This window comes from Lipomyces chichibuensis (assembly GCF_038497645.1).
Source record: "Lipomyces chichibuensis strain CBS 12929 unplaced genomic scaffold V1513scaffold_41, whole genome shotgun sequence".
Lineage (NCBI taxonomy): Eukaryota > Fungi > Ascomycota > Lipomycetes > Lipomycetales > Lipomycetaceae > Lipomyces > Lipomyces chichibuensis.
Window position 1 is genome coordinate 12,920 of NW_027117493.1, and position 23,538 is coordinate 36,457.

The 23,538-nt window shown below is 45.0% G+C and overlaps 11 protein-coding genes across 11 annotated transcripts; 3 read left to right on the forward strand and 8 right to left on the reverse strand.

Annotated features, from left to right (window-relative positions):
- Nucleotides 1-88: 88 nt before the first annotated feature.
- Nucleotides 89-2,449, reverse strand: V1513DRAFT_451479 (PPPDE putative peptidase domain-containing protein). Its single transcript, XM_066898974.1, has 2 exons — nucleotides 1,251-2,449; nucleotides 89-1,195 (listed from the first exon to the last, which is right to left on the reverse strand). Exons 1-2 carry the CDS (start codon nucleotides 2,162-2,164, stop codon nucleotides 532-534), a joined length of 1,578 nt encoding a protein of 525 aa, XP_066751433.1. The 5' UTR covers nucleotides 2,165-2,449; the 3' UTR covers nucleotides 89-531.
- A 1,046-nt stretch (nucleotides 2,450-3,495) lies between these two features.
- V1513DRAFT_451481 (P-loop containing nucleoside triphosphate hydrolase protein) lies at nucleotides 3,496-5,562 on the reverse strand. The gene is made up of 6 exons (XM_066898975.1): nucleotides 5,224-5,562; nucleotides 5,093-5,116; nucleotides 4,989-5,039; nucleotides 4,093-4,926; nucleotides 3,848-4,036; nucleotides 3,496-3,780 (listed from the first exon to the last, which is right to left on the reverse strand). The coding sequence occupies exons 1-6, from the start codon at nucleotides 5,287-5,289 to the stop codon at nucleotides 3,760-3,762; spliced, it is 1,185 nt and encodes a 394-aa protein (XP_066751434.1). The 5' UTR covers nucleotides 5,290-5,562; the 3' UTR covers nucleotides 3,496-3,759.
- A 772-nt stretch (nucleotides 5,563-6,334) lies between these two features.
- V1513DRAFT_225693 (major facilitator superfamily domain-containing protein) lies at nucleotides 6,335-8,557 on the reverse strand. Its single transcript, XM_066894407.1, has 3 exons — nucleotides 7,769-8,557; nucleotides 7,162-7,721; nucleotides 6,335-7,097 (listed from the first exon to the last, which is right to left on the reverse strand). The coding sequence occupies exons 1-3, from the start codon at nucleotides 8,345-8,347 to the stop codon at nucleotides 6,350-6,352; spliced, it is 1,887 nt and encodes a 628-aa protein (XP_066751435.1). The 5' UTR covers nucleotides 8,348-8,557; the 3' UTR covers nucleotides 6,335-6,349.
- Nucleotides 8,558-9,374: 817 nt separating this feature from the next.
- V1513DRAFT_481020 (uncharacterized protein) lies at nucleotides 9,375-10,838 on the reverse strand. Its single transcript, XM_066900344.1, has 4 exons — nucleotides 10,724-10,838; nucleotides 10,482-10,641; nucleotides 10,276-10,425; nucleotides 9,375-10,221 (listed from the first exon to the last, which is right to left on the reverse strand). Exons 1-4 carry the CDS (start codon nucleotides 10,758-10,760, stop codon nucleotides 9,510-9,512), a joined length of 1,059 nt encoding a protein of 352 aa, XP_066751436.1. The 5' UTR covers nucleotides 10,761-10,838; the 3' UTR covers nucleotides 9,375-9,509.
- Nucleotides 10,839-11,040: 202 nt separating this feature from the next.
- On the forward strand, nucleotides 11,041-12,172 carry V1513DRAFT_427313 (uncharacterized protein; the record flags this gene model as incomplete). Its single annotated transcript, XM_066896215.1, has 4 exons — nucleotides 11,041-11,179; nucleotides 11,265-11,319; nucleotides 11,377-11,554; nucleotides 11,618-12,172. 4 exons carry the CDS (start codon nucleotides 11,041-11,043, stop codon nucleotides 12,170-12,172), a joined length of 927 nt encoding a protein of 308 aa, XP_066751437.1.
- On the reverse strand, nucleotides 12,063-13,174 carry V1513DRAFT_451496 (uracil phosphoribosyltransferase-domain-containing protein). The gene is made up of 4 exons (XM_066898976.1): nucleotides 12,665-13,174; nucleotides 12,585-12,618; nucleotides 12,377-12,526; nucleotides 12,063-12,327 (listed from the first exon to the last, which is right to left on the reverse strand). Exons 1-4 carry the CDS (start codon nucleotides 13,107-13,109, stop codon nucleotides 12,288-12,290), a joined length of 669 nt encoding a protein of 222 aa, XP_066751438.1. The 5' UTR covers nucleotides 13,110-13,174; the 3' UTR covers nucleotides 12,063-12,287.
- A 61-nt stretch (nucleotides 13,175-13,235) lies between these two features.
- V1513DRAFT_419598 (uncharacterized protein) lies at nucleotides 13,236-16,171 on the forward strand. The gene is made up of 6 exons (XM_066895919.1): nucleotides 13,236-14,046; nucleotides 14,097-14,708; nucleotides 15,054-15,180; nucleotides 15,243-15,333; nucleotides 15,409-15,664; nucleotides 15,732-16,171. The coding sequence occupies exons 1-6, from the start codon at nucleotides 13,392-13,394 to the stop codon at nucleotides 15,842-15,844; spliced, it is 1,854 nt and encodes a 617-aa protein (XP_066751439.1). The 5' UTR covers nucleotides 13,236-13,391; the 3' UTR covers nucleotides 15,845-16,171.
- On the reverse strand, nucleotides 16,138-16,930 carry V1513DRAFT_404729 (ankyrin repeat-containing domain protein). Its single transcript, XM_066895593.1, has 2 exons — nucleotides 16,670-16,930; nucleotides 16,138-16,590 (listed from the first exon to the last, which is right to left on the reverse strand). Exons 1-2 carry the CDS (start codon nucleotides 16,866-16,868, stop codon nucleotides 16,163-16,165), a joined length of 627 nt encoding a protein of 208 aa, XP_066751440.1. The 5' UTR covers nucleotides 16,869-16,930; the 3' UTR covers nucleotides 16,138-16,162.
- Nucleotides 16,931-17,052: 122 nt separating this feature from the next.
- V1513DRAFT_451505 (uncharacterized protein) lies at nucleotides 17,053-18,262 on the reverse strand. The gene has a single exon (XM_066898977.1). It carries the CDS (start codon nucleotides 18,116-18,118, stop codon nucleotides 17,312-17,314), a length of 807 nt encoding a protein of 268 aa, XP_066751441.1. The 5' UTR covers nucleotides 18,119-18,262; the 3' UTR covers nucleotides 17,053-17,311.
- Nucleotides 18,263-18,350: 88 nt separating this feature from the next.
- V1513DRAFT_419609 (Mu homology domain-containing protein) lies at nucleotides 18,351-20,397 on the forward strand. Its single transcript, XM_066895920.1, has 5 exons — nucleotides 18,351-18,745; nucleotides 18,856-18,954; nucleotides 19,020-19,150; nucleotides 19,211-19,355; nucleotides 19,407-20,397. The coding sequence occupies exons 1-5, from the start codon at nucleotides 18,578-18,580 to the stop codon at nucleotides 20,142-20,144; spliced, it is 1,281 nt and encodes a 426-aa protein (XP_066751442.1). The 5' UTR covers nucleotides 18,351-18,577; the 3' UTR covers nucleotides 20,145-20,397.
- V1513DRAFT_451508 (uncharacterized protein) lies at nucleotides 20,325-23,486 on the reverse strand. The gene is made up of 6 exons (XM_066898978.1): nucleotides 22,974-23,486; nucleotides 22,836-22,913; nucleotides 22,760-22,786; nucleotides 22,629-22,703; nucleotides 22,462-22,578; nucleotides 20,325-22,412 (listed from the first exon to the last, which is right to left on the reverse strand). The coding sequence occupies exons 1-6, from the start codon at nucleotides 23,061-23,063 to the stop codon at nucleotides 20,508-20,510; spliced, it is 2,292 nt and encodes a 763-aa protein (XP_066751443.1). The 5' UTR covers nucleotides 23,064-23,486; the 3' UTR covers nucleotides 20,325-20,507.
- Nucleotides 23,487-23,538: the final 52 nt, after the last annotated feature.

Genomic DNA, 23,538 nt, shown 5'->3' on the forward strand with positions numbered 1-23,538 from the left:
AAGCATTATAGTGCCTATCATTAGTCCTTTTCTCTGTCTGGGCGTCAGCTAACGGCAAGAATCAATATACTAGTTGCGAGACTGAACCAAATGTTGAACTTAAATCAAATTAATCTAAATATTTATTTATATGCCCCATCCTGATACCTGCATTACAACCGAATTGTCTCCAAATATACCTATATATACCTGAACTGAAATAAACCAAACCATAATAATGCAGTAACCAAATAGAAATGAGTATCCAAATATATGGAAAACGCGCCATGTTCCCTCTGTGGTTTTTTAATGAGCCAGTTCCTCCTCTATGAAATTAAAAATAAGACACAAATCAATGCCTCCTCTATACCGAAAAGTAAACAGCGCCACTAGCGTTTTCTATCCTCGCAATTAATATCTCCAGCACTAGCTATCGGTTGTAGGCCAACCCAAAAAATGCCTGACTACCCAGAAAGTGGCTCAGGACGCTGCATTCGTATATGACGTACAATTGCAAGTACTGCCATCGCTACAAATACGCAATATCTTCCCCTAATGTATGTCCTGCATACCTGGGCCAAACGATGTCGGCGGCGATTGAGCGAGCGCATTATATGTCCTAATTGAATTTTTCTCGTAAATCACATGTGAGGTTCTATTTGATTTAGAAGTATTGCTGTACGAACTCTTGGCGCCTCGATTCTGCTTCGCTTTCTCGTCAACAGCGATGCTGCCATCACCTTCTGCAGCTTCACTCTCACTGTCCGAGCCTAAACCGGATCCAGAGTCAGAGGCGACAACTTCATCCTCGACATACCTTGTACTGATCAAGAACGGCTCAGACTCGAAAGCATCCTGGTCCTGGCTACTCGCTTCGCGAGCTTTGTTAGATTGACCCACACCTGTGATCTTCTTGGCTGGCAAGGACGGGGACGGCGACTGTGACCGCGTGGAGCTCTTATACCACGACCATGGTTTTTTAATAGCCATCGGAGCCGCCGCCATTACGTCGTAAGATTTTTCGTTTCGCATTGAACTTGATGAGAGAGATTCAGATGAAGCGCACACTGGGACATCACATTGTGGTGGCTTCATATATGTTTGTGGTATTATGCAAGGAAGCGCGCTGCCTATGTAGGTTGCGCGATTAAGCCACGCGGGAGCAGGTCGGTCGGTAAGACGCAGGAGAAGTGAGTTAGTAAAATGGTTGCAATTCCTTTGGGAAATGTTAGATACGATTCCAGTAACTGCAAAATAAGACAAATACATACTTATAGAGAAGGTTGTAAGTTGTGCCCATATACTCTGAGCTAAGATCACTGATTATTGCATGAACTTCTGCTGGCGAGTACGAAGTATATCCGTGCAGTATACTAGTCTTACAGATGATTCCCCCAGGGAGAGGTGTCTTTGACTTGGAGTAATAAACACCGGATATTCCAGGTTCATCGTGGCCACCATAGGCATACTCTCGACCATCTATCTCAACCGCAGAATGGTAAACGCCGATCCCAAGTATCCATATTAAAGGTGCAAATTTGCTATCTTGTAGAATATCGTACACGTTTATAACGACACTCAACCTCCGATCACGATCATAGCTGTTGCGAGTACTTTCAGCTGTGACATATCCGAGCTTATTCCGCGAATGGGACAATGAGAACGACGATGCAGAGGTGACTACAGGCACTGTAGTATTAGTTGCTCGATAATTTAATGGGTTGCTCTGGTGCGATCTGCGTGGGGTGGGAATAGGCATCGGTCCCGATGTGAAAGCGGTTGAAGAACTGGGGAATTGCGATGTGGATGGAGAAGAAACAGTGCTGCCGGCCGCGGTAACAACGGTCGTCACCTGAGTTGTAGAACTAAAGCTTCGGAGACTAGTCGGGCGCGAGTATTTCCTCTTCAGGCCGTCCATGATAGACGATGGCACAGAAGACGGTAGCAGAGATGTGGTTGTAATTGACGAAACGGCTGAAGATACAGAGAATGGCGGAGAAGTATAGGAAGTAGATGCAGACGATGTGGATGAATATAAAGACAATTGCGAATCATTCAGCGTTGTTAAGAATGAAGCAGAAGCATCAAGTGGTCGCGATTGTCGTTGTCCAGTTGCTTCATCAGTTGTCTGGCCCAGACTCGTTGTATTAGAACTAAGTTCCGGAAAGTTCGACACAGACATCATATAGCTAGCCCAAAATCAGTTTCTAGTGTGATCAAGTTGGTTTACGCCCTGAATACCACTGCTTCTGCGAGAACCTGAAAGCGAGAGAGGTCGCATGCCAATGCTGTCAACCTTCCCGTAGAAAATGTGCTTATAATCCCGTCAATTAGCTATCCATTATTGGCGCTTCTGTCTGCAGCTTCTCGTTATATACCAAGCCAGAAGCACCGTCAAAGGAAATCTTGTTAATATTGTGCTTCAAGCTGAAAATCCAAACACTTTCGGTAATGGGTGATGTGCGGGTGCTCCTCAGTGGAGATAAGCTACCTCAGCAAGCAGCCGCACAGCCCCGTAAAGTCATTGCTTGATAAACTTCTCAAATCCGCGGCCAGTAAATATGTACCCGGCTCCCCTAAGGAATGTCGAGACCAGAGATATCAGATAGAGCACGACAGGCTTCGCCAAACCTTAAGGTGTAAACTTTATTGCCACCTGAGGTTTACAACGTCTCTGTCGGTTCATCCGCCCTGATATTCAAAAATGTCATGCCGACCCAGCTAAGTCAGGAAATAGCTCAGCGACAGTAAGAATCTTCCGGGTAATGTCCGACCAAACGATTCTTTTATCCAATAAATGTAACTTGCACATGCTGTTATACCCAGAGAATATTACAATACTTGTTCAAATTTGTTATTAAGAAGAATGCAGTGACAAATACAATTAAATTTGCATTAAAATTTCTGCTGGCTCGTTGTTCACTATAGAAGCTTATTTGCCTTAAATTTCCGAACGGTTTAACCCTAAACCCTTCGGTGAAAATTTCTAAATAAAAGTTGTTTCTGCTGCTATGTTATAGAGTAACAAATGATTAATCCGAGACTGTCGAAACAAACGGTATCGAATACCAACCCAAAGAATCCATACACTGGAATCTCTCAGTAAACGTGAGTATTGTGTTTGTTTTTGATTTCGTATAAATTGTTCCCTGCTTTGTTTTGCATGATGATAAAGAGCCCTGGAGGCTCGAAATTTTTAAACCCAGCTCGTCGACTTGTCTCCTTTAACGCGGGAGAGTATCATGAGATGAAAGTTTAATCTGATTTTTTTATTACTGTAATGAATTATTTACTTTTGTTTAATGTTTGTGTGATTGCGTGGAGGAGGATCAGGTGGTCTGTTGGTTAATGTTCATTGCTTTGCGTTCTGGCTAACAGTAACAGTTAGGTATTTCAATTGCTCGGTAATTCAAAAATAAGTTGTAAGCATCACATGTTTTTGTTGTCAGTATCGATCCCGCGTGAGGTCAAATATGTGGAGATATAAAATATTGATGGAAGTGATATCTTTGAAGTAGCTGCTTGATTTATTAGTCCGTCACTTCCGTAAAAGTGATATTCTGCTCCACGTATAAAGCATCAAATGCCGCAACGTCGCCGAAGACTACGTAAAACAGTTGTTCTTTGAAAAAAAATAGCAAATAAATACATGCTGAATATCGTGAACGATATATTTAATATATACTAATTTTAATTGTAGATTCACAGCACCTTGTCCCCAAAATTTCCACTGTAAAAATAGATGATATATCCCTATTAGATGTAGAACGACATGCAACTTTAGTTCTTGCCTGCGCCAGCCTAAATTATCCGAGTCAGTGGCTGTATCTATATTGAACAAATTGAGATATCTGTATGGGGCACCTACCCTGAAGTAAATGATATCACCGTCCTCAACAACGTATTCCTTGCCCTTTTGCATCAATTTACCAGCAGCTTTGACAGAGTTGTCGTCTCCCAGCTCCTTCAAGTCTTCATACTTGGTGACCTGAGCCAAGATGAAGGTATTCATCAAGTCGGTGTGAATGACACCTGCAGCTTGAGGAGCTTTAGTACCCTGTACAAAATGTGAGCTGTGCAATGCCAATGGTAGAACCCATATGTAAAACGAACCTTTCTGATTGTCCATTCTCGGACCTCGTCTGGACCGCAGGTGAAGAAAGAAATAAGGTTGAGCGCACTCCGCATAGTGGTGATGATTTTAGGCAACGCACTCTGGGCTCCAACTCTCTTGCACTCCTCCGTGATCTCTTCCTCAGTCTCAAACTGAGTCAATCGTTCCTCGAAGGACACACTGAGTGGTATAATGACGTCACCAGGAGAGTTAGTGTCTACCCATTCCTTGATTGCCAACAAGTTCTTGTTCTTTTTGCGAATGTAGTCCCGCTCTGACAAGTTGATGAGGTAGATGGCAGGCTTCGCAGTGAGGAGAAGCATAGCGTTGATAATCTCGACCTCCTTGCTGGACCAGTCTCCTTTAGCGACTCGCTTGCCGTCCTCGAGATACTTAATAATCTTCTCGACTATGACCATCTCCTCTTTCTTTGCCTTTACTTCGAGACTCTGGCCTCCGCGCTTGGCGATTTTCTCGACGCCCTCGTAGTACTTTTGGGCGAATTCAATATCCTTCAACCGCAGCTCGTCCAGAATAATCTGAAGATCGCGGACTGGGTTGACGTCGCCCTCGACGTGAATAATCTCGGCGTCATCGAAGCATCGTACAACTTGATAGATGGCATCGACGGCACGAATGTGACTCAAGAAAGCATTACCGAGACCAGCACCAGTCGAAGCACCCTTGGTAAGACCAGCAATGTCGAAAACGGTAATGTTGGCAGGGACTTTTGAAACGGGTTTGTAGGCATCGCACAACCACTCGAACCTGGGCGACGGAACGATCACGCGAGCTTCCTCAGGATCGATAGTAGCAAAGGGGTAATTAGCTGGCTAGATCACATCATTGTCAGCCTATTCATCGACCTCAACCGTAATGTAATCTTGGTCATTACCGTTCCTAATTGAGACTTGGTGATAGCCTGGAAGAACGTAGATTTGCCGACCTGTATCGTGTTAAAAGAAGACTGAATTATCGCCATCCAATTGATGAACCTACATTCGCAAGACCGACGATACCGCTCTAAATACCAGTTGTTAGCCATCCAGCCCCGACCACCGGTCACAGGAAATCAAGCACTTCCTCTATTATTTGGTCTCGGAGGACTATGGCTCGGAGATCACACGTACCTTCAAATTATTTCCCGGGCGGCCGAGTAAAATCTTCTCCTCCTTAGCAGCTTTCTTGGGCGGCATTTTCTTTTTTGAATTAGATTTAGTTGCGTAAAATCGGTTGAATTCGAAATAAGATCGAGGACAAAGGAGAGATGCTAAAGCAAGCGCACTATTGGTACCGCGGGCTAAAAAATTGCTTGCAATGGTTCGGCGCCACGGTATTGCCGAGTATAAGGAAATTGAAATCGTGTTGGCTATGTGGCACACGGAATCAAAGGACTAAGGTTGGTTTCCGCTTCGATCGACTTCCTTGGTTTTTTTGCTCGACTTTTTTTGTGTGGGATGGGGTTACGGTGATAGTTTGGTTGGGCATGGATTGAAGGGTTTCGGGCACGGTCTTACCAACCAACTATCGAGCATTGCTGCAAGGATAACCGAATTTTCTCTCCACACAGCAACAAAATTTTGTTTAAGCTTCTAAAGCTCGAGGCTGCTGCGGACTGCAGCAAAGAGTCAGCATTTAAAACTTAGCTTTTGTTTTTTGTCCCTAGCTAGGATATCATAGAGTTTGACTGTTTCTGAAATTGCCTAACAAGCCGACTATGTCACATCCCGATATAATCACTAGGAATGAATTTTCTTGTCCTGTGATATCAGTATTTTTGTACAGGTGTGCATAGATAGGTTTACTTGCTGCATCAAATACGATGCCATCGATAGTTAGCCATTCATGGACTCAAGTCAGCTCTCCTCGATCGATAATACGAGTGGGACAAGTCAACGTATAAGTCATCAATAACCACTCGACATCTAATAGACTAAGGAAATGGCAGAACTTCCGAGGCTAACATTAGTAAATTATTTTAATTAACCACAAGCCTTCTATAAACCCGAAGTAAAAGTCTAGTAACAATGCATGATACTTAAAAGAAAAAAAGACATCACTATTCGTGGCAATCTAATAAGGTCACAAGAACACGAAACACACCGAACTCCCCAAATACCGCAATTTACAATTGCAGTTATACATTATGCAAAAGTGGCGATGTGCATAAATGATGATATGCACTATATATTTGATCAAAGATACGAAGTTATTTTGAGTCGTTAGCGTACTTGGCACTGTTACTCCACATCGATCTCAGCCGCCCACCAAACCTATAGAAGCCAACTGGAATGATAACCATGGCAAGGCTGATGAAGCAAGTAACCAACTAGCCCATTGTAAACCAAGTCTGTGGTACATCTGAGTAGTGAAGAGAGGAAACGCAGCACCGCCTGCGGATCGCGTAAATACTTTAGCCGCCAACGCCGATGCCGCACACTTCTCGTAGGAATCAATAATGTAGTTGTTGACAGAGAAATAGATCAAAACCATTCCGTATCCAAACGCCAAGCCAGCTGACGACGGACCTACCCAGATGATGTTCTTGTACGATGTGGCACCGAGAATAAACAACGCGATAGGAACGAAAGGAGCACCAATCATAGAGCCAATTAACCTATCCTCGGGAGTAGGGAGACGACGCGAAATGGTTTTGGAGTACATCCTCTCCAAAATCTGAGTCGTGACAAGAGCAAACATAGCACCGATCAAAATTGGGACGAACATTAGACCGATCAAAGAGTCATTGTAGTCATAAAGCTCCTGAAATATAACCGGGTACGCAAAGAAGAAAGCATATAAAAGGGAGTAAATCAAAACGATGTACATGTTCATCAGATTCAAAACTGGCTCCGTCATGATCAACATTACTGGGCGGAGCAAGACCGTTCGAATGATCTCCGAAAGTGGAGCCTTTAACCTCTCCTGCTCTGTCATGATGTTCGGATTACCAGTTTCTTTTCGTAGTTTCGCTGCACGACGCTTCAAAATCACAGGAGCGTAGCTGTAAGAGAGGTCAGCACACAGTACAATCGCAAGCCAGACTTTCGTGTCACAGGAAGACTTACGTTTCAGGAATGGCGGAAGTAGTGATGAACATGGTACCAGCAAATGCCATATTCACCCAGAAAATTAAATCCAATCGCCTGCCATATATGTGAATAAATCCAGAAACCAATGGACCAAAGACAGGACCACAATAAGGAGCCGCTGCGAAATAGGCAATGGCGTTTCCACGGTGAGCCATGGGCCATATATCAGCAATGGTGCCACCAGCAAGAACAAGTCCAGAGCTGGAGAAAACCCCACACAAAAAGCGACAGACAATCAAACCACCAATATTTGGTGACAAGGCGCATGGAATATTGAAAATTGTGTAGAGAAGCAACGAGATGAAATAGATCGGGCGTCTGCCAAATTGCTCTGACAAAGGTGACCACGCCAGAGGGCCGACAGCAAATCCGACAACCATGACAGAGCAAGTCAAAATGGAAACCTCCAAACTGACGTGGTACTTCTCTTCAATAAGTTCAAGGCCGCCCGCAACGCACGACGAACCGAAAGCGACAGCGATAACCAGTACCGACACTATCAAAGTAACACACCACTTGAAAGTAGTACTCCAGTTCTTACTAACGTTAGAACCAAGCAAGTCGAAGAACGCAATCAACATACCATTGGATTTTGAGGGTCCCCGATCTTAAAAGTAACATATTCAATCTCCTCCACGCCTTTCTCTAGCTCGGGAATTGCTGGCTCTTTTGATATGCGACGGAACGCCCGAATAGACTGCACGGGGACCAAGCCAGTCACGGTCTCCGCCGTGTACTCATCGGGGAATTCCGCACGATCTGATATCTCAGTTGCGAATGGGAAGTTAACGTCTGTGGTGGCGCGGCGTGACAATTGAGTCTCAAGAGTCAGTGCGGTTTCAGTGCGATATAGGTCGCCGCTGGTCTGAGTGTTTGCAAGATTACAATGACTCAGAACAGTAGACACTGGAACCAGACCAGCTGCCTCCTCGGTCTCGTATTCCTGAGGGAAGTGGGAGTGATTGACATCTTTTGCAGCCACTCGTAAATTGATGTCGGGATTCTCGCACTGTTCCTTTGATAGACGCTGGCTAGCGAAATCCTTCTCCTGGATGGGATGATCTTTCGAATTGTCGGCGCTGGTCCAAGAAGAAGCGTCGACAATGGTCGACGTGCTTGACGAGTCGAGCGGATTTTGGTCAGTGTAGTCATTTGACGCCATCGTGAGAGGGTGGATGTAACGGGGTGGAGTAGCGAGTAAAGGTTATGTGACGTTGCCAATACCAGGACGGAACTGCGGATGACGTGAAAGGAGAAACATAACAGCACCGAAGTGGTGCGGAATCTATTATATATCGTAAGAGCAGTTACCAAATTAGACTCAACGGCCCTATCTCGGAGGTGCCCTGGAGCGGATGACGGCGACCAACATCACGCAGTGGATTTTTTTGCCAGCAGATGGTTTAACACTCGCCACTCGTGCCTTGATCGCGAAGATAATAAACAGTCAAGATCGTAAAATTTGGCAATCCCGCTTGCCGAGTTGTGGCAAATCCATTGCCGTTTAATGTGAACTAAGTGCAGTCTCATAGTGAGATAGGCTGTGGAAGTCGCTAAGCCAGAGGAGCATCATCGAGCGCGCACTACAATGGACCCTGGATACAGTTGTCGTGCCTCCGAAATTTCTCCGTATACCGTGACCCTCGGAGCGAGACACGGACAAATAACAAACGAGCCGCACCATGCCTTCGTGTGCAGCTGCGCCGCTCAACGGTCCCTGCCCACTGCCAGGCTACGTCATCGCCACTTGAGACTATGACGTCAGAGATGCTCATGGACTGAGTGTAAGAGAAGACAGAGAGAGAGAGGCGGCGTAGTCCGTGGTCTGGCGACCGGTGAATTCGTGTTACCCGTAGTTCGAGATTGAGAGATTTGCTCAGTGATCCCGGAGGATTTCCCTACGCCCTTGTCCAAATGGATGTTCCTTTCTTATGATGTCAAGTGGCAGTGTCTCTTCGGATGCTGCCACATTGGGTCCTACTGTACAGTGCAAGTCCGACGTGGATTTTAATTAAAATGTTTAAGCTCCTTCTTTGGGGCCAAAAGGCTTTCAAATGCGCCGCTTAATTCGCAATATTGCTGGTTTAATTGAGAGTTTTGTGGGTTCTTTTGCTACGCGTCTCCTCCTCTGTGCTTCTTTATAGTTCCGCTTATGAACGGGTAACAAAGCAAAGGGTACTAAACTCAAGGCTGACGCTTGCGATCTTAAAGCACAACGAAATAGACGAATACGTGATCCTTCAAAATAGCACGTTTTCGGTCCTTACGTCGGAAACAAAGCTTAACTATAATATTTACAAGTACTAACTTATACACGGCGATATTCACCCCATCGGCTCATCGAAATCATCGCCCTCCTCGTAATCCGGGTCCAGTATTCCTTCTCCGTCTTCTTCATTAACAAACCTGTCTGCAAATTCATCCTCATCGTCCTCCTCTTCCGCATCTGAAATTGTCTGAGCTTGGTCATCCTTCGTCTTCGGCTTGGCCTGATCAGTGAGACCCATATCTTTCATCAGCCTATTCAAACTTCGTTGCCTCTCCGCTTCCTTTTCTTTCTGTCGCTCTCGGATCATCCGCTCCATTTCCGCTTTGTAGTTCGTATTAAATTCTTCTACCTTGCGATCCACTGTCTCCAAGAAATCGCCAATTCCAGCACCAGTGTACGCGGAAACGCTGACAACATCCAAATGCCGATAAAACTCTTCCAGCACCAAACTCATAGAATTCATCAGAGAATTCATGTACCCACTCCCTCCTTCCGGATTATTCTCGTCGTCGTCCAAGTCTTTCAGCGCGGCCTGAAAGCTCTCGAAATCAGTCATCCACTCTGTCGCAAACGATGCATCAGCCGCATCAGTCTTATTGAATACTATGATCAATGGCAACTTCGTCTTGTACAAAATCGAACAGGCGTATAACATATTCGACATAAATGTCGCCGGCGACGTTGTCCGTGGAGTATCAACTATATATGCGATAACTGTGGGTATCGCTGAGGCCAGAGCATCTAGTAAGATAGTTCCCGAAGCGGACCTTCGAATCATATTAGCTCCTCTCCATACCTCAAATACCGTTTCCTAAGCATACCATACAAAGCATTCAATTTGACCAGGGGTGTCAATGAGGACATGTGATACTGATTTGGCTCGCTTCTCAACAATGCCGAGTATTTGATCTATCTTTGTAGCGAAGAGATTAAGTGACGTGATGATCGCACCATTGGGTCCGAGATTATATCTTCATTTATAAGCTACTTCCAACAGATAATCTCATATCTGAAAGAAAATACGCACTGTTTCATAACTTCCTTATAATTCACAGAGTCTCGAATGTCGATATTTGCGCTGAATGGAACATTCAAAACCGCCGGATCCAGGTTCAGGATATATGGCGGCGTATCCCTGGCGTGTAAATGAGAATTCAACCGCTGCATAAACGTAGTCTTTCCGGATCCTATTGTGATGCGTTAGCACTTGTGTCTCGCCGGTTTTCGTCCTGGCTTTCCATTGCCCGCAAGGATTATAAATCAACGTACCCGCCATGCCGATGCACACCACTGCCGGTGTTGTCATTTTAATACCGGTGTTCCCTTGCTCTTCCTTATAATAGCGGAAGGATCGAACAGTTGATTTGGAAAGGCAGCTTCAGGCAAGCCAAAATTTGATAAATCTATTATTCTCCTCACGTGAATGAAACCGACAGCTTTAGCTTACTGCCGGGTAACTACGGTGAGATAGTAAACTTTATCCAGAATCAATCTGCAGGTCTGAAAAATAGGTTTTCAGCATTGACTACTACTGTACATTCTAACGATCAATATATCTGTCCAGTGATGGGTTGCGCAATAAAATAATGAGGCTGGTATTCTTGTTCTTGGTTCTTACATTTTTGTGCTCTACGGCCGTCGCGGCCTGGAGTGAGAAGGACCATGAAATATTTAGACTCAAGGAGGAGCTCGAGAAACATGAAGGCAAAGGCACTACCTTTTACTGTGAGTGATTTGGTCATATATGGTCTAGTCAGGGGGTTACTCCCTTGTGGAGAGGATGTGGATTTGCTAATAATTTGGGTTGCAGCATTTCTGGAGCTTGAGAATGGACCCGGATCGACTCCCGATCAGATAACCAAAGCGTACGTACGACTATGTCTCTGTATCGTTAAGGAGATATGACAAGCTGACTTCACTAGATATCGCAAGCGGTCGAGGCAATTGCACCCCGATAAGAACACTTCTAAAGAGGCTACGAATCGTTTTGCGCGACTTGGCCTCATCGCCAACATCCTAAGGGGGCCCGAAAAGGAGCGATACGATTTCTTTCTTCAGAAGGGTTTTCCTCGGTGGAAAGGGACTGGATATTACTACGCTGTATGTTACGATCACTTCTTTGAGAATCCCAGGACATGAAAAACCAGCTGACTTCTGCTCTAGCGATTCCGTCCCGGTCTGTTCACCGTCCTCGTATTTCTCTATTTAATCGGCAGCGGTGCTCATTATCTTATCCTCAGTATCACGGCAAAAAATGAACGGTCGCGCATGCAGCGGTATATTTCAGAATGCAAAGCCCAGGCGTGGCCAAACGGATTCCCGCCAGCCGATTCTTCGAAGCGAAAGGTTATGTACGAGAATGGCAAAGTCTTTATGGTCTATCCTGACGGTACGGTCTGGATTGTAGACAATGCAACCAATGAAGAGTATATGCTTGATGTGACTGAACTTGAGTTTGCCTCTTGGAGGAAGACAATGCTGTTCCGACTTCCTATCTGGTTGTGGGCCAAATCTCTCGGACGATACATAAAATTTCCAGAGAAAGAAAAGCTTAAGCTTTCGAAAAAGACACCTACAAAGCCTAAGGCATCGAACGGGACAGAGGAACCGGCGAAGTTGTCTGGTCAGGATAACATTAAGAAGAAAGTGCTGGGAGATGGGAAAGTCGTGGGCCAGGCTTCAAATATTGCTGGAGGCAGACGAAGACGGCGGAAGTAAAGACAAGCGTATATCACTGTTACGATTAGGTAGACCGTTTATATTAAAAGTTATGGATTATCTGCTCTACATTATTTGTTTCGCTGGCTTGTGAAACGAAAGATCAACCATAAGCTTAGTGCGTATGATTCAATCGATCGCCTATGTCTCCAACACTGTTCAAAGAGTTAGAACTGCTACATAGGACTGAGATTGGCAACATACCCAGGTATAATATATCCATGTGAAGAAAGGACAGTATCAACAGCTGCACAATAGACCTCGACTCCTTCTGGCCACTCATTGGCAGCTATCGCGACACCTTCCTCAGACACGACAATAGACACGAAGATGATTTTCCTAGCACCCCATTCTCTATATGTTCGTTAAGACCATAGGTTCCGTTTCGTGTGATCAATATAGATATACATACTTCAGAGATTGGATCACGGCTAAGGCCGTGCCACCTATCAGATCAGTTAGATAGATACCAAACTAAATATAGCTGCATACCAGTGGCTATAACGGGATCAAGCACAATCGCAACGTCAATTGATTCACCATTTTTTAGTACTGGCAATTTATTGTAGTACTCAATTGGAGAGAGAGTCGTTTTATCCCTATAGATACCGAGGTAATGTATTGGAACATTCTCGAACGGTAGAATATTTAGGAACGGTTCGATCATGGAGAGACCAGATCGCAGAATGGGAACGAGGACTACGTTGGATGGCGATAACCCTGTCACATTATATTGCTCCTGAAGAGGAGTAACGTCAAATCCTTCATTGACAGCAGAAAAGGTGTTCTGATCGAGGGCCACGACAGCTAGAATCGAAGCTATTGATGTCGTTAGGGCTCGCGTCTCGTGAGAATCGGCAGAGGCGGACCGCAGCCGGGATACCAATGACTGGAGTAGTGGATGAGTGGATACGTGAACATTGTCTGGAAGTGACATTCTTTCTAAATAAGTGACAACAGCGCTATGTGGATCTATTATACCGATAGATTCGTAGAATTCTAATGCGGGGTTGGTCTCGTCATCATGGCTCGCGAACAGTTCCCATCGGCACCGCGCGGCTCAGGGTTAGGTTAGTTAGTTGGGAGACGTACGTTGCCCCCAGTGCTGCGAGCCGCAACGATTCAGTCACCAGCTCTACTAAACTTGTTGGAAATCATCTCATGCCGCCATCATACACGCCACCGAAATAATAATCGGGATTCTGTTGAATGCTTTGAGATGGCAGTAACCGATCCGGCGAGCTATCTAAGAACTCTTCCGGCTATCCGTGAGAGAACGCGGCTGGTGATGGATAAAGCTGAAGTCAACCAACTAACCAACTTCGACATCGACTTCACCAAATTCAATGAAACTGTTGAATTCGTCGCAAGTATTATCCAGCGCGACTTTGCTCCGAATTACAGCAAAATCCCACCGCACGGAAGGTGGCAACACTTCGACGTCGGTGGTGTCTCCCGGATTCAACGGCTTGTGGACTCTTGGTCGGGGGTAGATGACACAGAAATTGCGAAGCGTCTGGTTGACTTATTTTTGGTTTCTGTGCTACTAGATGCCGGTGCCGGAAATAAATGGGTCTTCAGTGAACCTGGAAACGTGGCTGGTGTGTACGGACGTAGCGAGGGCCTAGCTGTTGCGAGTCTCTACCTGTTTATGGACGGTCTCTTATCTTCAAACCCATCCAACCCATACCAAGTTGATTCTACAGCGCTGAAATCAATATCAGTTGATACTGTCTCGAAAGCATTACAACATTCATCCGGAAATCCTTTGGCAGGCATGGAAGGTCGTGCCGAGTTGTTACAACGTCTAGGGTATGCGTTAGAGAAAGAAGTTAAGTACTTTGGACCTGATGGCAGACCAGGATATATGCTCGGTTAGTCACCTATTCTCGTAACTCTAAAATTGTTCTTATAGGAAATATAGAATATTTGCTTGAGAATTCTACTCCTAGCGCAGAAGGCAAACACACGGTCTCCGTTGCGACAGTTTGGGACGTGATTATGACAGGTCTCAATCCAATTTGGCCCAAAGGTCGAACCGCCCTGAACGGAGTTTCACTCGGTGATGCGTGGCCATGTTCGTCAATGCCTCAAGATGGTGAAGAGTGGGAAACGATTGTGCCGTTCCATAAATTGAGCCAGTGGCTCTGTTATTCTATATTAGTTCCGCTAGAACGCTATGGCAATATTACTTTTGCAGGGAAGGAATTGCAAACCGGTCTACCAGAATACCGGAACGGTGGCTTGTTTGTTGATACGGGTGTCTTGATATTAAAGCCTGAGATATATAAGCAAGGAATTACAAACAATTTAAATATCGGGCCAGAGATGCAGGAAGTGCCAGTATTTCCGGCGGACGAGGATGTAATTGTTGAATGGCGTGCTCTTACCGTCGGATTGCTCGACCTTCTGCTTCCAGCCGTTAACGAAAGGCTTGGAATTGCTGGGACTACAGACCAGTTGATACTGGCACAGCTACTTGAAGCCGGATCCTGGAAAGGCGGTCGAGAAATTGCTGCGAAGAAAAGACCGGAAAGTAAGGGTCCTCCAATCGCGATCAGGAGCGATGGAACATTGTTCTAAATTGTATATAGCACATGGATGGTTGCATCAATAAAACTCGCGCTGGAAATAAAGACGGACTCGTTTATATTCGCCTCGTTGTCATTGAATGCTATAAAGTCAGCCAAGTTGACGTATGTATTCAGGGGTAACCCAAAATGAAGGTGGCGCATTGTTGTGGCTGGGCAACTAGTTGCGGCCAACGCACACTCCAGTGCATTATCAGAACGCAGGCGGAGACCCACGAAGCTCATTAGCCCCAATACAAACATATTTTAGTTGCAAACCTAGATTGCTCTAAGATTCTTCAGAACTAGAGAGCTGGCTAATATGTACCAGTCGCGGAATTCACGAAATAACACGGCTGTTCGGCGGCTGATGACTGAGTATAAGCAGTTGATCAATGAAGCCCCCGATGGCATCTCTGCTGGCCCAATAGACGAAGAGTAAGGATACCACTTAAGTTGGATTACAAGGCGATTTATGAATACTGACTGATGCTTATTAGTAATTTCTTTGAGTGGGAGTGCTTGATTCAAGGACCCGAAGATACGCCATTTGAAGGTGGCGTCTTTCCAGCTACGCTCACGTTTCCTAAGGTGTGTTGATATGATGCTTCTTGCTTGGCCATTATAGATTGACCATTTTGTAAAAACTTTGACTAATTTCATTAGGATTATCCGCTAAGCCCGCCAGCTATGAAGTTCACGTGCGATATGTTCCATCCAAATGGTAAGAGTATTTGGACCAGCGTTGTCGAATACATTGTGCTTAACTGGATAAATGTAGTATATAAGGATGGTACCGTGTGTATCTCTATTCTACATGCGCCTGGAGATGATCCTAATATGTACGAATCTGCGTCTGAAAGATGGAGTCCGATACAGTCTGTAGAGAAGATCCTAATCAGCGTGATGAGCATGCTCGCTGGTAAGTAGTATTTCCGCTCAGACAACTCGTATTGCAGATATTTTCAAATGCTGATGTCATGCTGTAGAGCCTAATGATGAGAGTGGCGCCAACATCGACGCTTGTAAAGTGTGGAGAAATGATCGTGCCGAATATAATAGGATGGTCAAGGCGAATGTGCGCAAAACACTTGGCCTATAGTGTGCTTCGTATTTGTCAAATAATGTATTCGAAATGCGGACCGAATGTTTTAAATATCGCAGTTCAAAGTAGTGTCCAAGCTCTAACGCCAGAAGTCATTATAGATGTGACGCATGTTAACAACGACTTTGTGAATAGTTTTCCTCGGTTATGTAGTCGTATCGCGCGGGTGGGTGTACTGCTTTGCGGCGTTTTTTGTTTGGTCTCTCTTCAAGCTACTCTACAGCTTGTGGGTATATATATAGCTAAGGAGCGTAACAGCTCTTGTTCATCTAGTTTTGCTTTACTAAAGCTTCTAGTAATCAATAAACTGTAGCTTTATTTAGATATATCGGTCCCTGTCCCATCGTCGTCAACCTGTAACTTTTCTAATTTCTTCCCGATTGCACTTGTCTGAAGTTTACTGTCATTATCTGTGGCGTCTGTTTGCGCAGGCGACGAGGCCTCTTTTTGTTCAACTTTCTCATCTCCTTCCTCGTCCAGAACCTCCTGGAACCGCTGTAGCAGGTAATCTACTACATCCAGTTTCTCATTGTTCTCGGCTTGGAAGAAGCAATCCTGTCCTGCAAGATTCTTCACAAACGGATCCGCGCCACTATCGCATAACCTCTCAATAATTTTTTGATGTCCGTTCAAGCACGCCCAGTGTAATGGCGTATTTCCTGAATCATTTTGCAGTGTGACGATTGAGACTCTGGACTCTGAAGGAGGGGACGAGAATTTAGACAAAATATATTCGACGATCTCTGTTGATTTAACCGGTTAGCACTTGCGTACTATTGCAGTCGATCAAAAAGTAAGTCAGTTCGAAATGAGTGAATGTACCTAAGTGGCCATTGGCACATGCCATATGTAGAGGTGTGCTGCTAGAATATGGATCAATAGCTTGTAGTATAATGTCCGCCTCTGATTGACTCAGGTCCTTGCTTAGATGCTCGACAGTTGATTTCAGTGTATGCAATTCATCTGCTCGAGCACAATACATCAGATCATCGATTTCCTCTTCTGTTAGTTGGCGAGGCATGGTGTTATGGTTGTAGTAGATCGCAAGGAGGCAGAGAAATTTTTGTATGACGGGCAGAAAATTCTCGGGGAATGAGAGGATTACAGATGACGTCATCTCCAAAAAGCTACGAAGTCGCAACCATCACTGCCAAGAGCGGCTAGATTATCATCGACAGATCTCGACCTCAATTGGGACCAAATTCTGATGAGAAAACTGCTATTGAAAATCTGTTGTAACCGGTATCTCAATCCACGATCGATGGAAGCACATATACATCCATCCAAAAAACAACCCTTTGTGCGCCGGTGAGTCAAAATTTGATTTATAACTATATACAAGACCAAGCCATTTCTTCCTGATTTCCATGTACAATATGGCAAGCTGCAAGCTCGATGTTAATTGGACCATAATAGCGTAGCCGATCCCTACACAGAACTGTCAACGGCTACACTCGTCACAGACTAATCCGCTAACAACCACGCCCTTTTGTTTCTCTCTTTCTTTTCTTGTTTCTTCTTCTTGAATTGCTGGAGTTGTTTTTTCGTCAGCTTTTGCTGTTGCCGCTCTGTCCTCAAACTCCGGCCGTCGTGCATATTAGCGGCAAGATCTACGTCGAAGTACGCGTTCAATTGCCTTCTAGACTTGTTTTCGCTTGAGAACTCTTGGAACGGAACAATTTCTCCCGGTGGCTGGTTGTCATCGAAAACGTCGTCGCCAGAGACATCGCCTTCCGCAGGAGCTCGATATGGCTGCCATTTGCCTGTAAACCGATTAAAAAATCCCCTCGCGGCGTAGCCGTTTTCTGCATCAGGCTTATTCTTGTGTAAGTGACTTGTTTTGCTGCTTCCTGGCGCCAAAAACTTCGGCTTCTCCCAAGTAGTTTCCTGTGTGATGTGATTGTAATAATAGAATGCCTCGGTATTTGGATCCCAAATTGACTCCCAAGGGTCCTCTTCGGACACCTTTTCTGCTGTAATTGGAGGCGGTCCCGGTGGCAATGGAGGAGCTTCGCCGTCTTCATCATCTTCCTGTTCCCGAGGACGCTTTCGTGACGGATCAGGAGAGCCTGATTCACTGGCGTAGTCGTCTTGCGCCGATCCTCGACCTTTTCGACTGTCTAATCCTGTAGCACCTTCATCGGCATCTACGACCGAGTATTCTTCATCGGACGTGCCAGTCTCGTGATTTGATATTTCGCCGTCGGTGTCATACTTCTGTGCATCATCTTCTTCTACCCCCAGCGGTCTTGAAATATCGTTATCCGACATTGCAAATTAGTGACAATGCTTCCAATAACAAGAAGATACCAAAATATTAGCTAGACATAAATCCTTGTCGTTGGAGAATATTACGGCTCTCCTAGGAAGAGAAAGTTGATTATAATACTGGCAGAAAGAGTATCGAATCATAAGCGTAAAAAGGTGTAGTGTGAGCTCGACCGCCGCCTCACACTGTGCACAAATTGAGGTGATGACGGACGAACCTTGCACAGGGTTACGTTGTCGCCCAGCAGACCGCACAATACGAAAGCAGCGCAGCCCACAACAATAATCATTCTACACAACATTTCTATATATTATTTTGGTCTACGTTGCATATAATCAAGCGTGTGCTGACATTGGATTGTCTTGAGTGGAGTTGATTTTGAAGAGGACACGTTAGGAAGACATTGCAGTTTACCATTGATCATAAAGAACCATCTAAGTTTCCTATCAATACATTCCACAATGGCATCAGCAATCTTTTTCCTTGATTTGAAAGGCAAGCCTTTATTGTCACGGAACTACCGAGGAGACGTTCCCATGTCGGCAGTGGACAAGTTCCCGATCCTGTTACTCGACGCGGAAGAAGAAAGCTCTGTGGTTCCTCCATGTTTCTCGCACGAAGGCATAAACGTGAGTTAGTTCTTCAATTATCATTTAGTTTACGTGGAGATACGAGTACAGCATTGATGGAATTAAATGGTGTGCCTAATTTCTAGTCATGACTGCTGACTCCTCCATAGTATCTATACATCAGACACAGCAATTTATATATTTTGGCTCTTACCAAGCGGAATTCAAATGCGGCTGAGATATTATTATTCTTACACAAAGTGGTGCAGGTAAATTTTACCTCCCTTATCTCAAGTCTTCCTGGCGTCTGGTAGTTGCTAACTGGCAGGGCTAGGTTCTCACCGAGTACTTCAAAGAATTGGAAGAAGAATCGATCCGTGATAATTTCGTAATTATTTACGAATTACTGGATGAATTGATGGACTTTGGATATCCACAGACCACAGAAACCAAGATTCTAAAGGAGTACATATCCAGTCTTAGTATCCTCTAGAACAGATCGTCTAACATGAATTTTTCATGCAGGTACATCACTCAACAGAGTCATCAGTTAGAAGTTCAACCACGTCCGCCAATTGCAGTCACAAATGCTGTTTCGTGGCGTTCAGAGGGAATCCGCTACCGCAAGAACGAAGTGTTCTTGGATGTTATTGAATCGGTTAATCTATTGGTATGTACTACGAAATCTCTCGTCAAATCACGAGACCTAATATTGGAATAGGTGAGCTCTACCGGAGCCGTTCTAAGAAGCGAAATTCTTGGCTCTATCAAACTTAAGTGCTACCTGTCCGGTATGCCAGAACTAAGGCTCGGTCTCAATGACCGCGTGATGTTTGAAAACAGCGGTCGGTCGTCCCGGGGCAAATCAATTGAGATGGAGGACGTCAAGTTCCACCAATGTGTGCGTTTGTCCAGATTCGAGAATGATAGGACAATTTCATTCATCCCGCCTGACGGCGAATTCGAGCTGATGAGTTACCGATTGAATACACAAGTAAAACCGTTGATTTGGGTTGACTGCGCCGTGCAGATGCATGCTGGCTCCAGAATCGAATTTGCCATCAACGCGCGCGCACAGTTCAAGCGACGGTCGACGGCGAATAATGTCGAAATCACGATTCCCGTCCCCGATGACGCCGATACGCCGAAATTTCGGACTTCGGTCGGTACCGTGCACTACGCACCCGAGAAAGCTGCTATTGTGTGGAAAATCAAACATTTTGGGGGTGGCAAGGAGTTCACAATGCGAGCTGAGCTAGGATTGCCGAGTGTGAAAGAAACCGATCCGGATCGCAAGAAACGGCCAATTAGCGTGAAGTTCGAAATTCCATATTTCACGACATCAGGTATTCAAGTGCGATATTTGAAGATCATCGAGCCCAAGTTGCAGTATCCTAGCTTACCGTGGGTCCGATACATTACGCAGAGTGGCGATGATTACACGGTACGGCTACCTTAGAATGGCAAAGAATGACCGATAGAAGAAAGCGTTAGAGGCTGCTTAAAATGATAAATTTCTATGATCATTTGTTGCCATTTTCTGTCTTTATTTAAAATTTGTACATTTTGCGAAAATTCGTTCATTGTGGATTTAGTGTGGTGAGTTTTCATGAGTGACGGTATTTTGACACATTCGTCTCATAGTATAATGTATTCCATCCAATAAACAGGAATATAACCGATATAATACTTTCTTAGACGCTTGTCATACAGAAACCCATTGAATGCAGTAGCCATCCCAATTCCAAAATATTAGTGTTCGAAAAGTCTATAGATATTAAGAAAAGCTCAGAGAAGCCGTGCAAGATCCGTTGCGTCAGAATCAGAAAAGCTCAATATCCAATTGCGCCTCAGATCTTGCCTGTACGGCGACGTTATCCATGTCTTCCAGCGTAACAGCTAATCCTTTACTTGAATTTTCTTTTCTCAACTTGCGCATTGATGCCTGGAAGTTGATGATAACAGTCTTAAAATATCGCGATTCTTCAGTGCACCGAGTACAAAGAGCTCCCGGAGTTATGTGATCGTGCTCGGTCATGAATATTGTACTTTGGCTGATGTCTCGACGGATTTGGTCAATAACACGGTAGGGTAACATTTCGTCCAAATCGTCCCCAAGATCGATCTGCCGACTGGCCAGGGCATTACAAGTTGATACTGAAACAGGATCCTTCGTTCTGGTGAACGAGGACAACATATTGTAGACCCTTTGTTTGAAATATGAATTCGCTCTTAACGAGCCCTTCTGAGCGATATTTTCAACGGGGTTATCGTCCTTTTCAATCTCAGTTTGTGAGGACAGAGAGATATCTTCGAATGCAATGGATCCGTCGTCATCGTGAGCATGTAAATCTAACGACGGGAATAAACTGGTCAAAGCTTCCCTCCTCCGCGGTTCTGGATGTTTATGTGACTGTGATATACACCGTTCTGACGGGGCAACAATCTCAATACTATCAGAAACTCTTCGACCACTGGTGATTCTTCTCGCAATACCGTTAACAGCTTCGCCATGGTCGCAATCACCAAATTTTTTATCCTCACGTATAAGTGCGCGTAAATCAATAGTATTCGGATCCAAATCACTGAAAATACTGGATCGAATGGACGAGTTTCTAAACATACTATTCCGCATGTCGTCGTTCTCTGCATCATTCGCGCAATCGTTCGCTATACCGTGATCTGGCGTGTCAGATGCCAAGGAGACGTCAGCTATAGAGATTGCTTGCCGGACTAGATTGTACAGTTGCTGAGGCACATCGTTCGTCTCACTAGCGACTGTAGGTGAGACCTCTTGCTCGAAGAATCGAACCGAGCAGCTTGACAGCGGTGTAGAGTGCGTCTCAGGAGAAAACTGGGACTGTAGAAAGTCATATTCAGTCGTCTCCCTGCACAAGGTCTTATATCTATCTGAAAATGGTTCACCTTTTGCATCCACAGACCGTTCGCTTGAAATTTCCTCACTAGTAGAAAATTCAAACTCTTTTTCTCTCTCAAAACTATCAATCTCCGGGGAGGACGCACGCAGATGACTAACAGACATAAAATTGATCGAAGCAGCCCCAGAATTGGTGTGCGATTTCAGAAATATATTTGGTGAAATTGGCGTGACACAAACGGATTCGCGAAGTCGAAAGACACCGTCTACATTTTGGCCAGTGGAAAATTTTGCGGCCGACACTTCCGATCCTGGGACAAGTTCTGGCGGTGGATTGCTAATATCAATGGTATTCTCATAGGTTTTATCCGTCATGGTACTTGGCGATGGTATGGGGCCAAGCTTATTGATACCTGCAGCGCTTGACGATGGAGATCGAGCTGTGGCACACAGTACACGGCTGGTGGTGTATGGCTTCGCTTGCGCTCTCGTAGGATGGAATCCCACGCCTTTGATGGTATCTGTACTGGCTGTTGTATCTGGAAGATCATTCACGACACAGCAGGCACTAAGTGCCTGCTGTTTGTCAAGGACAATAGCAGACGATGAGAACATTGTCTGCAAAGGAGATTGTAGTGCGTCCTCTGTTGTCGATGATGCAATACACAACCTCGTTGACATGGGCTCAGTGGTGACGGGAACGTCTTCAGTTGAAAGCTCAGTCGGCTCTGTAATAGGCATTACACTGGACGCAGATTGTCGCTTTCGGCGTGTAAAGAATGGTGGTTTTGCGCTTCGCCATGTTCTAATATTGTGATCGCGACGGTCTGTGCTCTTGCGTTTGCCAGACTCCACAGATATTAGAATACTATTGATGCGATACAGGACGTTAACTTACACTCCAGGTATTCGCCCTTCCGAATGACCGGAAAAAGGCACCGAATTTTGGTACTTGGTAGCTGTTTTTTACACGTGGCCGTGATTCTTTTCGAGGTACGGCGGACGGACGCGGAACCTGCCAATCAAATTAGCACGCGCAGAAAACATGGTTCTCTTGTGATTTACATATGATCGCTTCAAAAAATCAAACAACATGAGCCGAATCCGTTCCCGTCGTTTTCTGGCATTCGGCTGAATAAACTGCAACAGTCATTAGCACATTCGAACTGCAGACTACTATTAGGAAAGAATTATACCTCAAAAATTAGTGAGTCGTCATCAATCTAGTACTCTGTTAGGAGTGCAGGTAGTTGCAATAATCGTTCTCCTTACCAACGACCGTGAAAAGCATATAGCAGTGGTCTCAGATGCAGAACAGGTGGATATTGCGAGCGGGAGCAGACTGTCTTCCTACAGATTAGAGTATCGTCAATCGCAATTCCACATTATCCAAAGATAGCCATCACCTACCTTAAATGAAGCTGTACTGGCCACAAGGGTGAGGAAACCAGGCGCTCCCCGGTCGAAACGCGCTAAAAAAAGCCTGTTAACTTTCGTCATTTGTAGAGTAGCTGCCTGTTTGATGATTGTGGATACGAGTAAGCTTGACTGTCAAATGGTCTGTCCGATAAGAAGGAAGTTTCGAAACGGCCAGTGAAGTGAATAAAATCCGAGCGACTTGATGCCAGCCCGTTGTGCAATTAACATTTCCACGCCTAACGTTGTCGAGGGCTTAGCTTGTCCACCCAACGGCATTAGCAGCGCAACTGAGTCAAAACTAAAAAACAACATAGGGGATATGCATGGCATAATGACAAGTTCAGGCTGTTATTATCTCACAATGACAGACCAGAAGGTCGGTACTTGTGTAACCTCCGTACTTGGGTTGCACTGACTTATGCTTGCAATAGTGATAACCATATATCAAGAGAAGCTACATGACAGTGGAGGCTGACTAAGTCTTCGTAGAGATATTTAACGTTGAACCAAAAGGAGGCAGTAAGACGTGTAGCCAGTGTGTACCTTTTCGGCGTTG

Bases quoted from the DNA above. Each gene is read 5' to 3' on its own strand.
- V1513DRAFT_451505 (XM_066898977.1), bottom strand. From the start codon at position 18,118: ATGTCGGATAACGATATTTCAAGACCGCTGGGGGTAGAAGAAGATGAT.
- V1513DRAFT_451479 (XM_066898974.1), bottom strand. From the start codon at position 2,164: ATGATGTCTGTGTCGAACTTTCCGGAACTTAGTTCTAATACAACGAGT. The intron at 1,196-1,250 runs GTATGTATTTGT...CATTTCCCAAAG, and splicing joins ACTTACAACCTTCTCTATAA to GAATTGCAACCATTTTACTA.
- V1513DRAFT_451508 (XM_066898978.1), bottom strand. From the start codon at position 23,063: ATGACGAAAGTTAACAGGCTTTTTTTAGCGCGTTTCGACCGGGGAGCG. The intron at 22,787-22,835 runs GTAAGGAGAACG...ACAGAGTACTAG, and splicing joins TATGCTTTTCACGGTCGTTG to ATTGATGACGACTCACTAAT. The intron at 22,413-22,461 runs GTAAGTTAACGT...ATATCTGTGGAG, and splicing joins GAAGGGCGAATACCTGGAGT to TCTGGCAAACGCAAGAGCAC.
- V1513DRAFT_404729 (XM_066895593.1), bottom strand. From the start codon at position 16,868: ATGCCTCGCCAACTAACAGAAGAGGAAATCGATGATCTGATGTATTGT. The intron at 16,591-16,669 runs GTACATTCACTC...TTAAATCAACAG, and splicing joins ATGTGCCAATGGCCACTTAG to AGATCGTCGAATATATTTTG.
- V1513DRAFT_225693 (XM_066894407.1), bottom strand. From the start codon at position 8,347: ATGGCGTCAAATGACTACACTGACCAAAATCCGCTCGACTCGTCAAGC. The intron at 7,722-7,768 runs GTATGTTGATTG...AACGTTAGTAAG, and splicing joins GGGACCCTCAAAATCCAATG to AACTGGAGTACTACTTTCAA. The intron at 7,098-7,161 runs GTAAGTCTTCCT...CCTCTCTTACAG, and splicing joins ACTTCCGCCATTCCTGAAAC to CTACGCTCCTGTGATTTTGA.
- V1513DRAFT_419609 (XM_066895920.1), top strand. From the start codon at position 18,578: ATGGCATCAGCAATCTTTTTCCTTGATTTGAAAGGCAAGCCTTTATTG. The intron at 18,955-19,019 runs GTAAATTTTACC...TGGCAGGGCTAG, and splicing joins TCTTACACAAAGTGGTGCAG to GTTCTCACCGAGTACTTCAA. The intron at 19,356-19,406 runs GTATGTACTACG...ATATTGGAATAG, and splicing joins TTGAATCGGTTAATCTATTG to GTGAGCTCTACCGGAGCCGT.
- V1513DRAFT_451496 (XM_066898976.1), bottom strand. From the start codon at position 13,109: ATGTCACTTCCAGACAATGTTCACGTATCCACTCATCCACTACTCCAG. The intron at 12,527-12,584 runs GTATGTATATCT...ACGAACATATAG, and splicing joins GCCGTGATCCAATCTCTGAA to AGAATGGGGTGCTAGGAAAA. The intron at 12,328-12,376 runs GTATGTTGCCAA...CTCTTTGAACAG, and splicing joins CATGGATATATTATACCTGG to TGTTGGAGACATAGGCGATC.
- V1513DRAFT_481020 (XM_066900344.1), bottom strand. From the start codon at position 10,760: ATGACAACACCGGCAGTGGTGTGCATCGGCATGGCGG. The intron at 10,426-10,481 runs GTGCGTATTTTC...TTATAAATGAAG, and splicing joins TATAAGGAAGTTATGAAACA to ATATAATCTCGGACCCAATG. The intron at 10,222-10,275 runs GTATGCTTAGGA...TATGATTCGAAG, and splicing joins CAAATTGAATGCTTTGTATG to GTCCGCTTCGGGAACTATCT.
- V1513DRAFT_419598 (XM_066895919.1), top strand. From the start codon at position 13,392: ATGGCAGTAACCGATCCGGCGAGCTATCTAAGAACTCTTCCGGCTATC. The intron at 14,047-14,096 runs GTTAGTCACCTA...TAGGAAATATAG, and splicing joins CAGACCAGGATATATGCTCG to AATATTTGCTTGAGAATTCT. The intron at 15,181-15,242 runs GTAAGGATACCA...GATGCTTATTAG, and splicing joins GCTGGCCCAATAGACGAAGA to TAATTTCTTTGAGTGGGAGT.
- V1513DRAFT_451481 (XM_066898975.1), bottom strand. From the start codon at position 5,289: ATGCCGCCCAAGAAAGCTGCTAAGGAGGAGAAGATTTTACTCGGCCGC. The intron at 5,117-5,223 runs GTACGTGTGATC...ACTGGTATTTAG, and splicing joins GCCCGGGAAATAATTTGAAG to AGCGGTATCGTCGGTCTTGC. The intron at 3,781-3,847 runs GTAGGTGCCCCA...CGGATAATTTAG, and splicing joins GTGATATCATTTACTTCAGG to GCTGGCGCAGGCAAGAACTA.